The sequence below is a fragment of the Gigantopelta aegis genome, chromosome 10, assembly GCF_016097555.1.
Source record: "Gigantopelta aegis isolate Gae_Host chromosome 10, Gae_host_genome, whole genome shotgun sequence".
Lineage (NCBI taxonomy): Eukaryota > Metazoa > Mollusca > Gastropoda > Neomphalida > Peltospiridae > Gigantopelta > Gigantopelta aegis.
The window spans coordinates 40,550,079-40,565,610 of NC_054708.1; the positions used below are offsets into that span (position 1 = coordinate 40,550,079).

A 15,532-nucleotide genomic window follows, 5' to 3' on the forward strand; every position below is an offset into this window, starting at 1 on the left:
ATTCATACTTACCTAGTACTAGCACAACAACAATGCTATACGACCCTGAGTTATAACCTCCACTGCAGAATTATCTCCCCTTGCCAGATGTATAACCTACACCCGCGCATGGGTAGACCGTATATCTTCATTATCGATTCAAAGTCCGGAATGACTGAATCAAGAAAGACCTCCCTCGGGGCGGGTGGGAGGTAACGGTTGTTGTGCTAGTACTAGGTATGTATGAATAATAATGAAAATTAGAAACAAATTTTCTAATAGTCTTATTCAACTTACCGTACTAGCACAACAACAATGCTATAACAGACGTGATATAACACCGTTAAAGCACGAGAATTTAACATTAAAGGGAGGAGGTAAGAAAACAAGGAGGACTTACCCATTCAACCAGAAGTGTTCGTCTCAAGTAATGATACAGTGAAAAGCAACCCACATCATACGAGGTATAAAATGTCAAAGTGACTTTTAAATTGAAGGACTACAACCCCAATTAAAAGTAAACCAAGTTAACAAGGTGAGGAAACCCGCACACCAAGTAATGGTAAAAGACACTCGACTGCCCCAGATAGTAACAGGAGGTGGAGAACTATCTCCCAGAAAGACTGCCGCTAGTGACCGGACGAAATAAGGATCGCCCCCTACTCGTGGCCCTGCGCACCGAAACGACTTGCTGCCCTGCAATGACTGATTGAATCCGCCGAGATCCGTCCGGACCAACAGCCATATCACGGAAATAAAACCGGTCAAACGTGTGTCAACCCTTCCAAAACCCTGCACTCATGACCTTGAAAATGTCCAAAGAATCATGGAAATTAAGGGAAGCAGAAATCGTCCGAATCTCATGAGGTTGAACGGAGAAATTCCGCAGAACATGATCACCCGCCTTCTCATATGCCAGTTTGATGGTTGCAGCAATCCATCTCGACATAGCATTCTTCGTAATGTCTCCCGGTTGGCGCGTGAAAGAGATAAACAGTCTCTTAGTGTTTCTAGTATGCTCCAAATATAATTTCAAAGCCCGCACCGGACAAAGAAGTCTATCAGAATTATCCACAGAAAGCATACGAGATAAACACTGAATGATGGCCGGAGGAAACTCTTCCCCTGGCATCTGCTTCACGAAAACAGGATCAGTACATAACGTAACTGACCCATCCGTATTGTAATCCACCAAATCATGCAAAAAAGCATGAATCTCACTAATACGACAGCAAGCTGCTATGGAGACCAGAAACAAAGTTTTCCACGTCAAATGACGAAGACTGGCGCTGGTGAATTTCAAAGGCTCGTAGGGGTTGCCTTTGAGTGCATGCAGAACCAGAAAAACATTCCATTTAGGCAAAATGGAAGGCTTTCTCAACCGTGTTTTGCAACGACTTAAGCAAGTCATGCAACACGAGATTCGTTGAGAAATCTTGACGTCCACACTGCCTCAGAGTAGTGAAAATGGACGACCGGTGACTTCTCACTGTTTGAACCTTCAGCTGTCTTTCTTGGACAAGAGCCAGAAAATACTCAGTTAAGTCATTAACAGTAGGCGACAAGGGATCCACGTCCCTCTCAGTCGCCCAACGAACCCAAGCACACCAGTGATACTGGTAGATCCTCTCCGTAGACTGGCGCTTCGAAGAGGAGACAAGCTCAGCAACCCGTTTAGAAAAGCCTCGGTTTCGAAGGGAAACCCCGACAACCGCCACGTGTGAAGTCGGGAAAACCTCCGGTTTCGGATGCCACTCTGTCCGATGCAGTCTCTGACTGAGCAGATCGGGTATCAACAGCAACCGCTGCACTAAAAGTGACAGGAGCAGAGGAAATCAGGCTTGAGCTGCCCAATTCGGGGCTACAAGCGTGAAGGAGTCCACACCCCTGACAGATGTTGATCCAAAAGGTGTGCACCGAACCCCTCGAGGGAAGCATCGGTAAACAGGACCAACTCTGGAGAAAGTGGGTGTAAAGGAATGGCCTGGGATATACACTTGTCCACTAGACACTCTTGGATCGGGAGAACGAACCAAGGCCCCAATAGTATCACCAAATCCCAGTTGAGACCATCCCACACTCGGGACAAATGCTATTGAAGCGGTCTCTTGAACTGTCTGAACCGCACATTCAGCACCACCAGTGATTCGAGATGGCCTATTAACACATGGAGCGTGCGCACCAACGCACTTTGCTCCACCAGAAGACGTTGCGCTAACGTCGTGAAATTGTGAAGTCGCGAATCCGTCGGAAGAATGGACATCTCCACAAGGTTGAAAACCACCTCGAGATAAGTGAAAACCTGCGTTGGCACTAATTCCGACTTGACCCAATTGGGAATAAACCCCAATCGGAGAATCATGTCGATCACAAACTCCACGCCCACGAGACATGCCGTCTGTGACGCTTCCGGAATTAACCAATCATCCAGGTAATTGTGCATCCGTATACCCAACAGATGTACACGCCCCACCACTGCCTTTACTACCCGAGTAAAGACGTGAGGGCTTGTGGCCAATCCGAATGGCAGAACTTGAAACTCGTAAGCTCTGCTGTTGTAGAGGAACCGCAAGTACTTCTAAAAATCCCGATGGATTGGAACATGCAGGTAAACGTCCTTCAAATCGATGGACGCTGCCCATTCCCCCATCTGAAGCAAAGCGTGAACAGACTGAACCATCTCCATCTTCATAGATGGAATAACGACGTAAGAATTCAGCGGCTTCAGGTTTAGAATTGGTCGCCACTCGCCATTCTTCTTCTGAGCGAAGAACAGATGGGAATAAAATCCCAGAGTGCCCAAATCTACCTCCTGGATGGCTTTCTTGTCGAGAAACTCAACAACCATCTTCTCCACAAGTACTCGTTTGTCGACAGACGGTACCGCGCGTAACCGGGGGAAGGACGTCAGTGGAAGGGGTGATGAAAACGGAATTTTGTATCCATTGCGGACAACCGACAAAACCCATGGGTCCAAATCTGGCAGTTCGTGCCAACTTTGAACAAACTGGCGCAAACTGCCCCCCCATAGAAAGATCTGCTAATGGAACCTCCGTAAGCAGATGTCGTTTGTCCACGCACCCTCATCCCGGCTGCTTCCCACCCCTGGGCACCTTGCCCCGAGTGGAACCACGAAAACGTGCCGGCTTCCCCCAAAAACGTCCCTGTTTCGACGAACCACGGGCATTACCCGACTGCACGCCCGAATCAGACACCACAGGGATCTGATAACTGTCAAGAAAAGTCGATTTCTTAACAGGTGGAGGCTTAAAAGTAGACGCCACCTGGCGCTTACGAGCAGTTCGGGACTGAGCAGCAGGGACAAATTTTGCCGCTTCTTAATCCATGACCAAGTTAAAATTGGTCCCAAAAAGTAAGCTTTCCCTTACTGAGCGACTACGAAAGTACGTTTTAACCACACCCGTCGCTCTCAGTCCCACCAGGTAGTGATCCCGACGCAGAAGTAGACTGTTGGCAAAATCACGCCCAGCAAGCTGAGCGACGTGATGAGAGGCTTTAGAAGCCGCTAACAAACAACCCTTAGCCATCGGCGGAAGACCCGTGACCCATGAGTGGCACACTGACATTAGGAGATGGGTGGCAGTCTGCCTTCAACCTAGCAGAAACGACCGCTGGATATGAAAGGAAGGAAGCTCCCAATGTCTTATACGAAGACGTGGACAAAACCTTCGCCCCCAAAATACGATCGCTACCCACAATCCAAGCCAAAATCCTGCTGCAGAACGTCTGTCACTAAAGGCTGGTTTCCAAACGAAACACCCTTGTAAGACTGAACAGCCTCCTCCGACGGAATTGCATCTGCGCACACCAGTCGGACCTGTTCCCGTACAAAACCAAGAACCGCCTGGTAATCATAATCGCCGTCTGGTGTACCATCGGCCAAAATGGGAATCTCTTCGAGCACCGAACCTGGTGCCGACCCTTCCCCCGAACCACACACTGATTCGGGGGGGAAATCCTCTTACGAAGAAGAAATTTTCTCAAAAGACGCGCCATGCGCTGACTGTAACGGAAACGAAACTGCATGGGCAGGACGATGCGGAACGTCCGAATCCGCAAACTGGTCCAACCCCGGTCTCACTGGAAACCCCGGTGGTGGAGGGACTGGTGGAGGTGATTCCCCTAGCCAGGCCATGAAATTCTCAAAAAGAGAAACATAGTCCCTCCGAGTCCACCCCTGAGGGCGACCCGAAACCATCCGCCCACACAGTCAAGGGATAATGCCTGGAACCTCTATCCCGATCTGACAGGTCCGGATTGACCATCGGTGTAGACACAGGCGCACCCAAGAAAGCTGCAGTTTCCCTGATCCCAGCTGAAGCAGACAACGGGACTGGTGGTGTCGGTTGAACCGGACCGTCAGGAAATTCGTACACGTACGAATCCTGCGCCGAATTCTGAACCCAACATACCACGTGTGGATTAGCCAACCCAGTTGACGTAGCCACATGCGAACGATCTAAAAGTTGATGACGCTGTACAGGCAACAGAAGGGGCGCCCACTGGCGTCACACCCGAAACAATGCCACCCGGCTCCGTGACCGAGACAACGTTGTGAGACTTCGCGATTTCGCCAAGTAGCTCAATCACTGAAGTAGTGCCGAAAGGCGCATTGGCCGAAACAGCGCCCTCAGACGCCATGACCAACCCTCCAAACGGCGCCACGAAGCGGACTTCATTCTAGAGCTAATCGACCCCTCCACAGAAGGATCGATAACCCTGCCCCCATCAGCAAGATGGGAGTAGGAACTGAGAGACACAGTCATTCCTGTCACGAATGCACTCCCTCCGACTGATGCCCCGTTACAACCGTAACAGGTGCTGCCTCCACCAACGGAGGCAAAAGCAAATCCCCAGGTGGAATGGAGCCCGACCTGGAAGAAACCTTCGGCTGAAGCAGGGAGCAACAGCGCCCCCTCCGCACCAAGCGGCGCTGCGGGTTTACTGGTATCACCATGAAAATGGCGAACAGACGAGGAGGCGCCCTTGCGCCTACCACTTGTCTGCAAGCTCTTTGAACTGGACACAGACTTGCCGACCAACGGCAAATCGGTATGGAGCACGACCCCGAAGCTTGCCACTGTGCTCCGCCCGTCCCGTTCACGTCTAATCATCTTCTTACGCTCGGTGTCTGTTGACAGCTTCTTAGCCTTCCCCCACGTGGAGGGGGACCAATTTACACAGATATGAAACTGGCGTTCAAAACAACAAGAACGGCATGCCCGACATAACAAATGCTGATCAAACTGGGGCAGTCATTTAAGACAACCCCCCTCGGCACACACAACCAACCGGTTGGAGTCCGAGGAAGCCGTGTCAGACATTAAACCACCTGTGTACACCACCCAAAAGACCTCGTATGACAGAGTAAAACAAAATTACAAATTAATAAACAATTTGACAAACATTTTACTACAGCAAAACTTGAACACGACTGCAATGGAGGACTGCAGAATCAAAAGCGAGGATAAACGGTCTATCCATGCGCAGATGTAGGTTATACATCCGGCAAGAGGAGATAATTCTGCAGTGGAGGTTATAACTCAGGGTCGTATAGCATTGTTGTTGTGCTAGTACGTTAAGTTGAATAAGACTATTCTTAAATAAAATACTGATTTTTTTTAATTAATGTCCGAAATATATTGCAAATATGTGTGGCTTTGTGTATTGATGTCAAAGTAATATTCTGTGAAAAATTGGGAAATAATATAATTTAGAGCCGGCACCCAAAATGTTACCAATTTTGATATTGACATTTTACAGACATACGACTGGCTGCAGCTAGGTGATGACCAGGTCACCAATGCCATACCACCCATTGCAAAAGCACAGTAGAAATCTATCACTAGATGTGACATACAAGTTAACCCGAAATTGGCTTGTCTGTGATGCACAAGTTAACTTTAAGCGCTAGAGCCGTACATAGATTTTAGTTGGAAAAGGTATTTAAATATTATTTTAGAACTGTTTTCTGAAAATATGTAAGAAATAAAATACTACATTTGTGTCCGTTAGATACAATTTATCTTACAACTTGTTTAAAAACATCCAACTTCCTTTCGCTCATTAGATACGTTTTAAAACAACTCGTAAGATAAATGATATCTAAAGGCCACTCATGTAGTATTGTCTATTTAAAACACTCACCTCCTTCTTCTCCAAAGGTTATGTAAATAGCTTTTTTGTTCTTGTCATGTTGAAGTTTTTCAATGCTTCCTCCACCTGACTTCCTCTTATTCTCAAAGTACAATTCAACAGTTTCTACGTCTTCATCTTTAAGAGCTCTCTCCTTCCCTCTAACAACAATGGAGTTGATCGGTTCGGTCTTCTTTTCGTCAACTGTTGACTCGTCATAAAGTTCCACTTTTAGAGTTGTCTTGCCAATTTTGTGAACTTTTCTCAATACACTTTGAGCAACTAAAATAAGAAAGTTATGAAGAAGCTTTGACATGTATGATGCATTACAGGCAGTTTACACAGTTACAGTTAAAGGGGAGCTGTCACTCATGCTCCTCATCACTCTCCTGAGACTAGTCACGCAGACCTGTCAACCTTTAGTCAAGAGAAAGCAGGAGGTGTGTGTTGAAAAAGCAGGAGATTTTGTCAAAAAACAGGAGATTTTTTAACTTCACACAATTTAACCCAAAATCACAAGGTTGTTGTAACATTATTACAATAAGTTATATGAACACTACATAATGTCATATATACTTGTCAACCTTAGATCTTGGCTTTAAAATTTCTTTTAAATTAATTAATTAATTTTTTTTTTTTAAATGTGTGTATATATTTCTTTTCAAAGTTTAAATATCATTATGATTTAATAAAAAAATAATTTAAAAATCTCTTTTATCCCAAAATGTAAAGAACATTAACAAGAAATTAAAAAAATTAATTAGTACATTTACGGCATTACACTTACAGGTTACATTACATCATCATCTGTGGCTAGTGTACCCAAATTGAAGTACCCAAGACAAATTTATATAAATCTTATAAATTAATATTAAGTTTTTACTATAATGAGGAACAGTGGTGTGATACTTATTTAAAATCATTATAATGATGCAATAAACATTGTATTTCCATTAATCAAGTAAAACCTCATTACGGACATTGTGTGAAATATACCGGAATTATACCCATTTCTGTGGATAACTTTATATCAAACACAACATTTATTAATTGTAAAAAAACCCATCTATTGAAGTGTACCCTTGTTACCAAAGTTTTACTGCTCAAACATACAAAATTAACTAACACAAGTATGTTTATATAGCTAATTGGTCTTTTCGTTGTCTTCAATGTTATTTTAACATGCATCGTGTGTATTGCTGTCAACCCTGGGCCAGAGTCTGGCACTTCAGATCCGTCATAGTTACTTCCCTTATGTTATTTTGGCAAAAGGGGATCGATTTTTTTTTAATGCTTACAAAAATGTCATTTAACAGGAGAAATTGTCTCCTGCACAGGCTGTCAGGAGATTTGATCAAATACCAGGAGACTCCTGCCGAATCCAGGAGGGTTGACAGGTCTGGTCACGGTCAAGTGCTTTATCATACACGTTCAGAACAAGCTGTTATAGCGAGTGTATGTGTCTTATGGGTGACATTATGTAACAAAACAATTATTGACCATATTTCAGGCAATATCAGGGGTTTTGGCTGTTAACCTGTAGCTTTAATTTATACTGTTATTATAATCAGCCCCTTTAGTTTATTATAATTAGTTATTAGTTAGTTTTTGATTGGTCCAGTTCAGCAAGTTGTACTGCACATGCGTTGTGCATAGAGTGGCACTTGCAAATAAAATGTCCGAGTGGACGAAACATTTAATGTGTTGCAAGTAATATTTTATTACTGGTAGCAGAGCGTGAGCAAAAAGATAGCAGAAAACTACTATATCATTCTGTTTCAGTAGAAATCGATCACTAGATGTGACATACAAGTTAACCTGAAATTGACGTGTCTGTGATGCACAAGTTAACTTTAAGCGCTAGAGCCATACATAGGTTTTAGTTGGAAAATGTATTTAAATTTTTTTATAACTGTTTTCTGAAGATATGTAAGAAATAAAATACTACATTCGTGTCAGTTAGATACCATTTATCTTACAACTTGTTTAAAAACATCCAACTTCCTTTCACTCATTAGATACATTTTAAAACAACTCGTAAGATAAATGATATCTAAAGGCCACTCATGTAGTATTCTCTATTTAAAACACTCACCTCCTTCTTCTTTAAAGGTTATGTAAATAGCTTTTTTATTCTTGTCATGTTGAAGTTTTTCAATGCTTCCTCCACCTGACTTCCTCTTATTCTCAAAGTACAATTCAACAGTTTCTACGTCTTCATCTTTAAGAGCTCTCTCCTTCCCTCTAACGACAATGGAGTTGATCGGTTCGGTCTTCTTTTCGTCAACTGTTGACTCATCATAAAGTTCCACTTTCAATTTTTCTTTGTGAATTTTGTGCGACTTTTTGACTCTTTTCGTTACTGAAACAGTATTTAAAACAAATAAACTAGAAACAACATGAATATATAATACATTAATACAACACAGTACAATATAATACAATACAATATTGCAATTTCAAATGCCTATAAAAAATATATAAGCATTTTGTCACAACCGTATTTTATTGTAAATAAGTTGTGGAGTTATCGGGTGTGTAGATAATTTGAATATTTTATTTAGCCTATTTACTCGCAGTTGTCATATGGTACCTTTTCACACGTGCAGTCAAATACCTTAGCACTTGCGATGGTTTGGTCTGCAGTGGCAAAGCGTGATTGTGGACTAGTCCATTTTTTTTACACTTGGTTAAAAGTGCTGGTCAGAGCTATTGTAACTGCTCCATTCTACCGATTTGATCGGGCTGCTGGTGCTCCCTTGCGGTCCCTCCTCTCCCCTCCCCCCACCTTTCCTGTCATGCACGGCTCTTGTGCCCACGACAGGCGTGCGCTACAACAGCTTGTTCTGAATGTGCACGTAAAACCCTATGACATGACATGACATATTGTTAGGAGAACCTAGAGCTGTGATGCACATGGTGCACGTGCGGTGATGTGGTGTGTGGACACGTGTTATGTTTGGAACCATGGAGAGGTTTCCTGTGAACAGCTGGGGTAAGTATGGTTTCGTTATACTTATCTATGTTTATATTATATTATACTTGGAGTTGCATTATGTTGTATTTTATTTTAACTTGTATATTAAGGAAAAGGTTGTAATTTGTTATGGAATTGTATAGTTTGGCAGTAAATATTGTATGTATACTTATTATAGTAATAATTGTCAAGACTGGTTAATGTAAAAGCGGTGGTATATTGTAATTTAATAGTTGATAACTTTATATATAGATATATATTTAATGGATATAGTATTAAAGAAGAATTGGCTGACAGTGTTTTGTACATATGCCTCACTAATAAATTGCCAATGAATAGTACTGGAAATAGATATTTTCTGTGGAAACCAGTTGATATGCCCAATTCGGTTCAGCCATTTTAGTATGGTGTAGTCGTAGTAATTGTACTATTTACCATGTTTTTGTCAGGTCAGATTTATTATTGTGAGCTGGGGTGATGATGGTTACCAGCAGCTTTTTGCATCACCGTTGAGACTGATGATACCGATGGCCTTATAGATGGTGTAAGAGTGATGGTGAGTTGATGATGGTTACCAGCAGCTTGATATGTTACCGTTGAGATTGATGATATTGATGGCCTTATAGATGATATGAGTGACGGCGAGTTGATGAGGGTTGCCAGGACAAAGCGACTTGGTGTTGATGACCTGGACTTGCAGATAGGCTACAATTAGCATGTGTTTGAAAGGGTTCTCTATTTGGTGGACGATAATTAACTGGTGCCTGGTGTTATTAAATATGAACTGATCAGCATTACCAGTGCTTAACTGTTCTATTTCCAGTGAACTGTTTATAAAACATAACTAAATATTAGGCCTAGTAATCACTTATTGTTTTTTTAAAAATACAAATGTAAAATTATCTGTGTTTTGTTTTCTGTTGGGAAATTATGCAATTAAGAGGCCTCGGTCACTCTTGGCGTGACACATTTTCAAAATTATCTATAGCCTACCAGGCCCATCAGAGATATACGTACTGAACTTCGGGGAGGGGGCATAATCATTTCTAAATACTGAATATATATAGTAGGTCACAAGACACTGAGACAAACTTATGGTCTATCTGACTGGTCAAAAACATTATGTACCACAACCAGTTAAGAACGGCTCTGACATATATGTCAAGTCAGCGTTACGTTATTGATCTAGAACAGTCCGAATGTTGTTGATAAAAAAAGATACAAACTCCCGACAAAATCTGTCATTACAAAGGATTTTATTCCAAACGTAGGATGCCATAATAAAGATAATCTAAAAAAAACACAATAATTTTAGACACCATCATAAATGCGAAACAAGTTGTCGAGTAGACCAGCGTGTGCAGCTAGTGTTCCGAGAGTCAAAATAATCTGACCCCGATAGCTTGATTGGTCAATATGCCACAGAGTACTGCACATCAAATCATGTTCCAGTCACTTGGTCTGTGACTTTCTAACAAATGTATTGAAACAAACAAAAAGTAAATAACCAGCTATGATCGTTGATATAAATAATAGATGTACAATCATTAACCTCTGGCTGAAATGCAAATATTATTTGGGTTTTTTAAAGATGAAAAAAGAAAAATAATAAATGTAAAATAAGAAGACTTTTTTTGTAAACAAGGCCTAGGCTTATTCCTATACATACCTATTATCATTATTTTTCCTTATTTTTATTATTCCGTCAACTTTTGAATTGTCTTTGTCTAAACTGCATTTATTTTTTAAAGAAAGTAAAACGTTACACACTTGCCTTTTTTGGGACGTCACGTAAGCTTTGTAGGCTAACAATTATGAACTAATGAAGACAATTTTACAGACTTCGCCGATTTCCATAACGAGTTCATTTGTGTAGACTACAGAAGACACTATTTAATTAAATTCCTTTTTTTCTTCTTCATAACTATATGAACAGTATAAATGAGTTAGACTTATCAGACATTGTGCTCTATTACCTTACAAAAGTGGACGCTTTCTAATTAATTTTATATTAAATAGGCAAAGGAGTTTTGATCGGATTGGTACGTCTTCCAAGATGTCTATTAAACAAGTGTTTTCCGATTTGTAGAGCAAAGATAAGTCCCAGTCATATATTAAAAGCTTGCATGGATGCTACCGTTCACGTCACATATTTTTTTTCCTGGTATTATTAAATGGGTCTTATCAGCTACACAAGGTAAATAGTGGCAATCAATATACAAAATTATTTTACGTGCGCTGTTTGTTACATGTATTATTTTTTACACTCGCCAGATTGAAATTACATGTTGTGCAAGCGCGATCGCACTCATGCACCTTAAAAGATAAGATCTGAGGTGGAGCACTTCTAATGACTTTGCCAGAAGCATGAGAAAATATCGTTGCACCTATCATTTGTACAAATCACGTGATATAAAAAATGCACAATATCACATTTTGATCCCGTAACTAGTTGTCAGCAGACACTACAGTACAGCAATACTGTCATTTTTGTTGTGGTTTTTTAATCATGTGACTAATATCAAAATCTAAATGACTAAACATACCTTGCTCATGTTGAGAAGCAGGCGGATCATTTGATGGCTGATGCGATGATTGTGAATCTGGAGCAACTTGTGCCAGTGGATTCTGAGGAAATGCTGTATGCTCAGAGTGGTCATCTTGCTCATATGGGTAAGGATTTGCCATGTGTCTAGGAGCTGATCCATGTCTTGGTGGGGACCAAACAGGACTTGGAGCAGACCGTGGAGTCTGGTACTGTGGACGTGGTACGGGACTCATATAGCCTGGTGGTCCTCCCTGTGGACGCGGCATGGGACTCATATAGCCTGGTGATCCTTGGGCTGGTGAAAATCCCTCTGGACGCGACATGGGATTCATGTAACCATGTCCAGGTGGTGGTGCACCTCTTGGTGGAGGCCAGGCTTGATTCTGTTGCTGATGTGGCATCAAAGGTGCACATCTCCCTGATAAAACGCTGGTGTCTGCACTTATTTTATCACTATCAATACTCATGTTTTGGCTTTCTCTGTTATTATCCTTGTCATGTGCATCTGGGTCAACATCACTGTTACTATTTTCAGGCTGATCCATTCCTGGAAATTACCTTAAAAAATAATAATAACATGTAACTTTTAAAAAGTAATACTTGTAAGTGTACCAATGAGGAACATGCCATGCCCATTGGGAGTTTGATGGAGAAGCACACAAATTATTGAATGTGTTATATACCTGTATATGATTGGATTATAATTGTGACATTTCTGCAGTGGGATGGATTAACAGTTTATTTATACCAACTACTGATGACACTGCACTCACTAGAGATGGTGATGTCTGATTAAAAACATTATTGTTTTTCATTAGAAAGAAAACAGTGTTGTAGCATGGGTACCATGGTGACACATTTATATTGTATACAAGGTCTGATGATCCTATATGAATTGATAAGAAAGTTATGTCCCGCAAGCAAAAAGTTTACAGAGAGACAATCAAAAAAGAAAGCTTCCAACAAAATTTGGTTAGAATTGGTCAAGTAGTTTTGGAGAAGACGTTAAAGAAGTAAGTTTAAATGCATTTCACTATGTAATTATAGTAAACAACACCTACCTGGACACAAACGGTGGACCCAACATTAACAAATGAAATAAATCATCTATTGACCTTAACATATATGAAGAGTATTTGGTTATAGCATTTCTGGAAGTAGAGAAAAATATTTTTCTTAAATTGGCTTAAGTTTCCCTTTTCATCGACATCCCTCAGGTCCTGGAGGGGGCAGAATTACCAAATTTGTTTCTCCATGTACAAAGGAAGCTTCCCACATAGTATTTTAGTTGTTAATCTTTAGTGATTGGTGTATTTGTTCCTCCATGTACCAAGGAAACTTCCCACAAAGTATTTTAGTTGTTAATCTTTAGTGATTGGTGTATTTGTTCCTCCATGTACCAAGGAAACTTCCCACATAGTATTTTAGTTGTTAATCTTTAGTGATTGGTGTATTTGTTTCTCCATGTACCAAGGAAACTTCCCACATAGTATTTTAGTTGTTAATCTTTAGTGATTGGTGTATTTGTTTCTCCATGTACCAAGGAAACTTCCCACATAGTATTTTAGTTGTTAATCTTTAGTGATTGGTGTATTTGTTCCTCCATGTACAAAGGAAACTTCCCACATAGTATTTTAGTTGTTAATCTTTAGTGATTGGTGTATTTGTTCCTCCATGTACAAAGGAAACTTCCCACATAGTATTTTAGTTGTTAATCTTTAGTGATTGGTGTATTTGTTTCTCCATGTACCAAGGAAACTTCCCACATAGTATTTTAGTTGTTAATCTTTAGTGATTGGTGTATTTGTTTCTCCATGTACCAAGGAAACTTCCCACATAGTATTTTAGTTGTTAATCTTTAGTGATTGGTGCATTTGTTTCTCCATGTACCAAGGAAACTTCCCACATAGTATTTTAGTTGTTAATCTTTAGTGATTGGTGCATTTGTTTCTCCATGTACCAAGGAAACTTCCCACATAGTATTTTAGTTGTTAATCTTTAGTGATTGGTGCATTTGTTTCTCCATGTACCAAGGAAACTTCCCACATAGTATTTTAGTTGTTAATCTTTAGTGATTGATGCATTTGTTTCTCCATGTACCAAGGAAACTTCCCACATAGTATTTTAGTTGTTAATCTTTAGTGATTGGTGTATTTGTTCCTCCATGTACCAAGGAAACTTCCCACATAGTATTTTAGTTGTTAATCTTTAGTGATTGGTGTATTTGTTCCTCCATGTACCAAGGAAACTTCCCACATAGTATTTTAATTGTTAATCTTTAGTGATTGGTGTATTTGTTCCTCCATGTACCAAGGAAACTTCCCACATAGTATTTTAATTGTTAATCTTTAGTGATTGGTGTATTTGTTCCTCCATGTACCAAGGAAACTTCCCACATAGTATTTTAGTTGTTAATCTTTAGTGATTGATGTATTTGTTCCTCCATGTACCAAGGAAACTTCCCACATAGTATTTTAGTTGTTAATCTTTAGTGATTGATGTATTTGTTTCTCCATGTACCAAGGAAACTTCCCACATAGTATTTTAGTTGTTAATCTTTAGTGATTGGTGTATTTGTTCCTCCATGTACCAAGGAAACTTCCCACATAGTATTTTAATTGTTAATCTTTAGTGATTGGTGTATTTGTTCCTCCATGTACCAAGGAAACTTCCCACATAGTATTTTAGTTGTTAATCTTTAGTGATTGGTGTATTTGTTCCTCCATGTACCAAGGAAACTTCCCACATAGTATTTTAATTGTTAATCTTTAGTGATTGGTGTATTTGTTCCTCCATGTACCAAGGAAACTTCCCACATAGTATTTTAGTTGTTAATCTTTAGTGATTGGTGTATTTGTTCCTCCATGTACCAAGGAAACTTCCCACATAGTATTTTAGTTGTTAATCTTTAGTGATTGGTGTATTTGTTTCTCCATGTACCAAGGAAACTTCCCACATAGTATTTTAGTTGTTAATCTTTAGTGATTGATGTATTTGTTTCTCCATGTACCAAGGAAACTTCCCACATAGTATTTTAGTTGTTAATCTTTAGTGATTGGTGTATTTGTTCCTCCATGTACCAAGGAAACTTCCCACATAGTATTTTAATTGTTAATCTTTAGTGATTGGTGTATTTGTTCCTCCATGTACCAAGGAAACTTCCCACATAGTATTTTAGTTGTTAATCTTTAGTGATTGGTGTATTTGCTATAAAAGGTCATGTTATGTCACATCCTATCTTTCTGTATTTACGTGTACCACTTACTGAGAATGGGATGTAGCTCAGTAGTGAAGTGCTCTCCTCAAATGTGTGATAGGTCGTGAGATCTAATTTTCAACAGTGAACAGCCCATGGGAAATAAATGTGTTTTAACAACAAATAAGGGAATATTTTGTTCAGTATCTTGCTGCAATTCACTTGTTTCAGAGATTGCTCCACATTTTAAATCATTAAACAGTACTTGCTATTAAATTTTTAATTGACTAGAAATGTCAGAAATCAAAATTTGCCTGACACAGAATAGCTGCAACATTTAGTCTAGAGAGTGAAATGAGAAACTTGCTGCTGTCAATTAAATATACTGCCAGTGCCAACCACTGAACTGAGTTTTTTTTTATCAGATCTTAGTCAATCAAAATTTTGCTTTGCCTTCGGGGTTATATAATTATAATATACAGTTGAATCCCGTTGGCTCGAACCCCGTCTGTGCCTGAGAAAGTGTTTGACCCATCATATAGTTCGACTGAACCATTCGGTCAACATCGGACATTTCCGTAACATCAGTTAGAAAGTTGAATTAGATACAAATTGTGTCATGCATGCAAGTGCACTGAAATAAAATAAATAAATGGCAAATTCATAATATGTATTT

The 15,532-nt window shown here is 40.2% G+C and overlaps 1 protein-coding gene across 1 annotated transcript in view; it reads right to left on the bottom strand.

Annotated features, from left to right (window-relative positions):
- Positions 1-12,205, bottom strand: part of LOC121383626 — a 40,718-nt gene extending 28,513 nt beyond the window's left edge. The window contains exons 1-4 of the mRNA XM_041513718.1: positions 11,659-12,205; positions 9,707-9,817; positions 8,231-8,497; positions 6,148-6,417 (exon numbers count right to left, since the gene is read on the bottom strand). Of these exons, the coding sequence (XP_041369652.1) occupies positions 6,148-6,417; positions 8,231-8,497; positions 9,707-9,817; positions 11,659-12,205 (1,195 nt within the window). The remainder of the gene's footprint in view (positions 1-6,147; positions 6,418-8,230; positions 8,498-9,706; positions 9,818-11,658) is intronic.
- Positions 12,206-15,532: the final 3,327 nt, after the last annotated feature.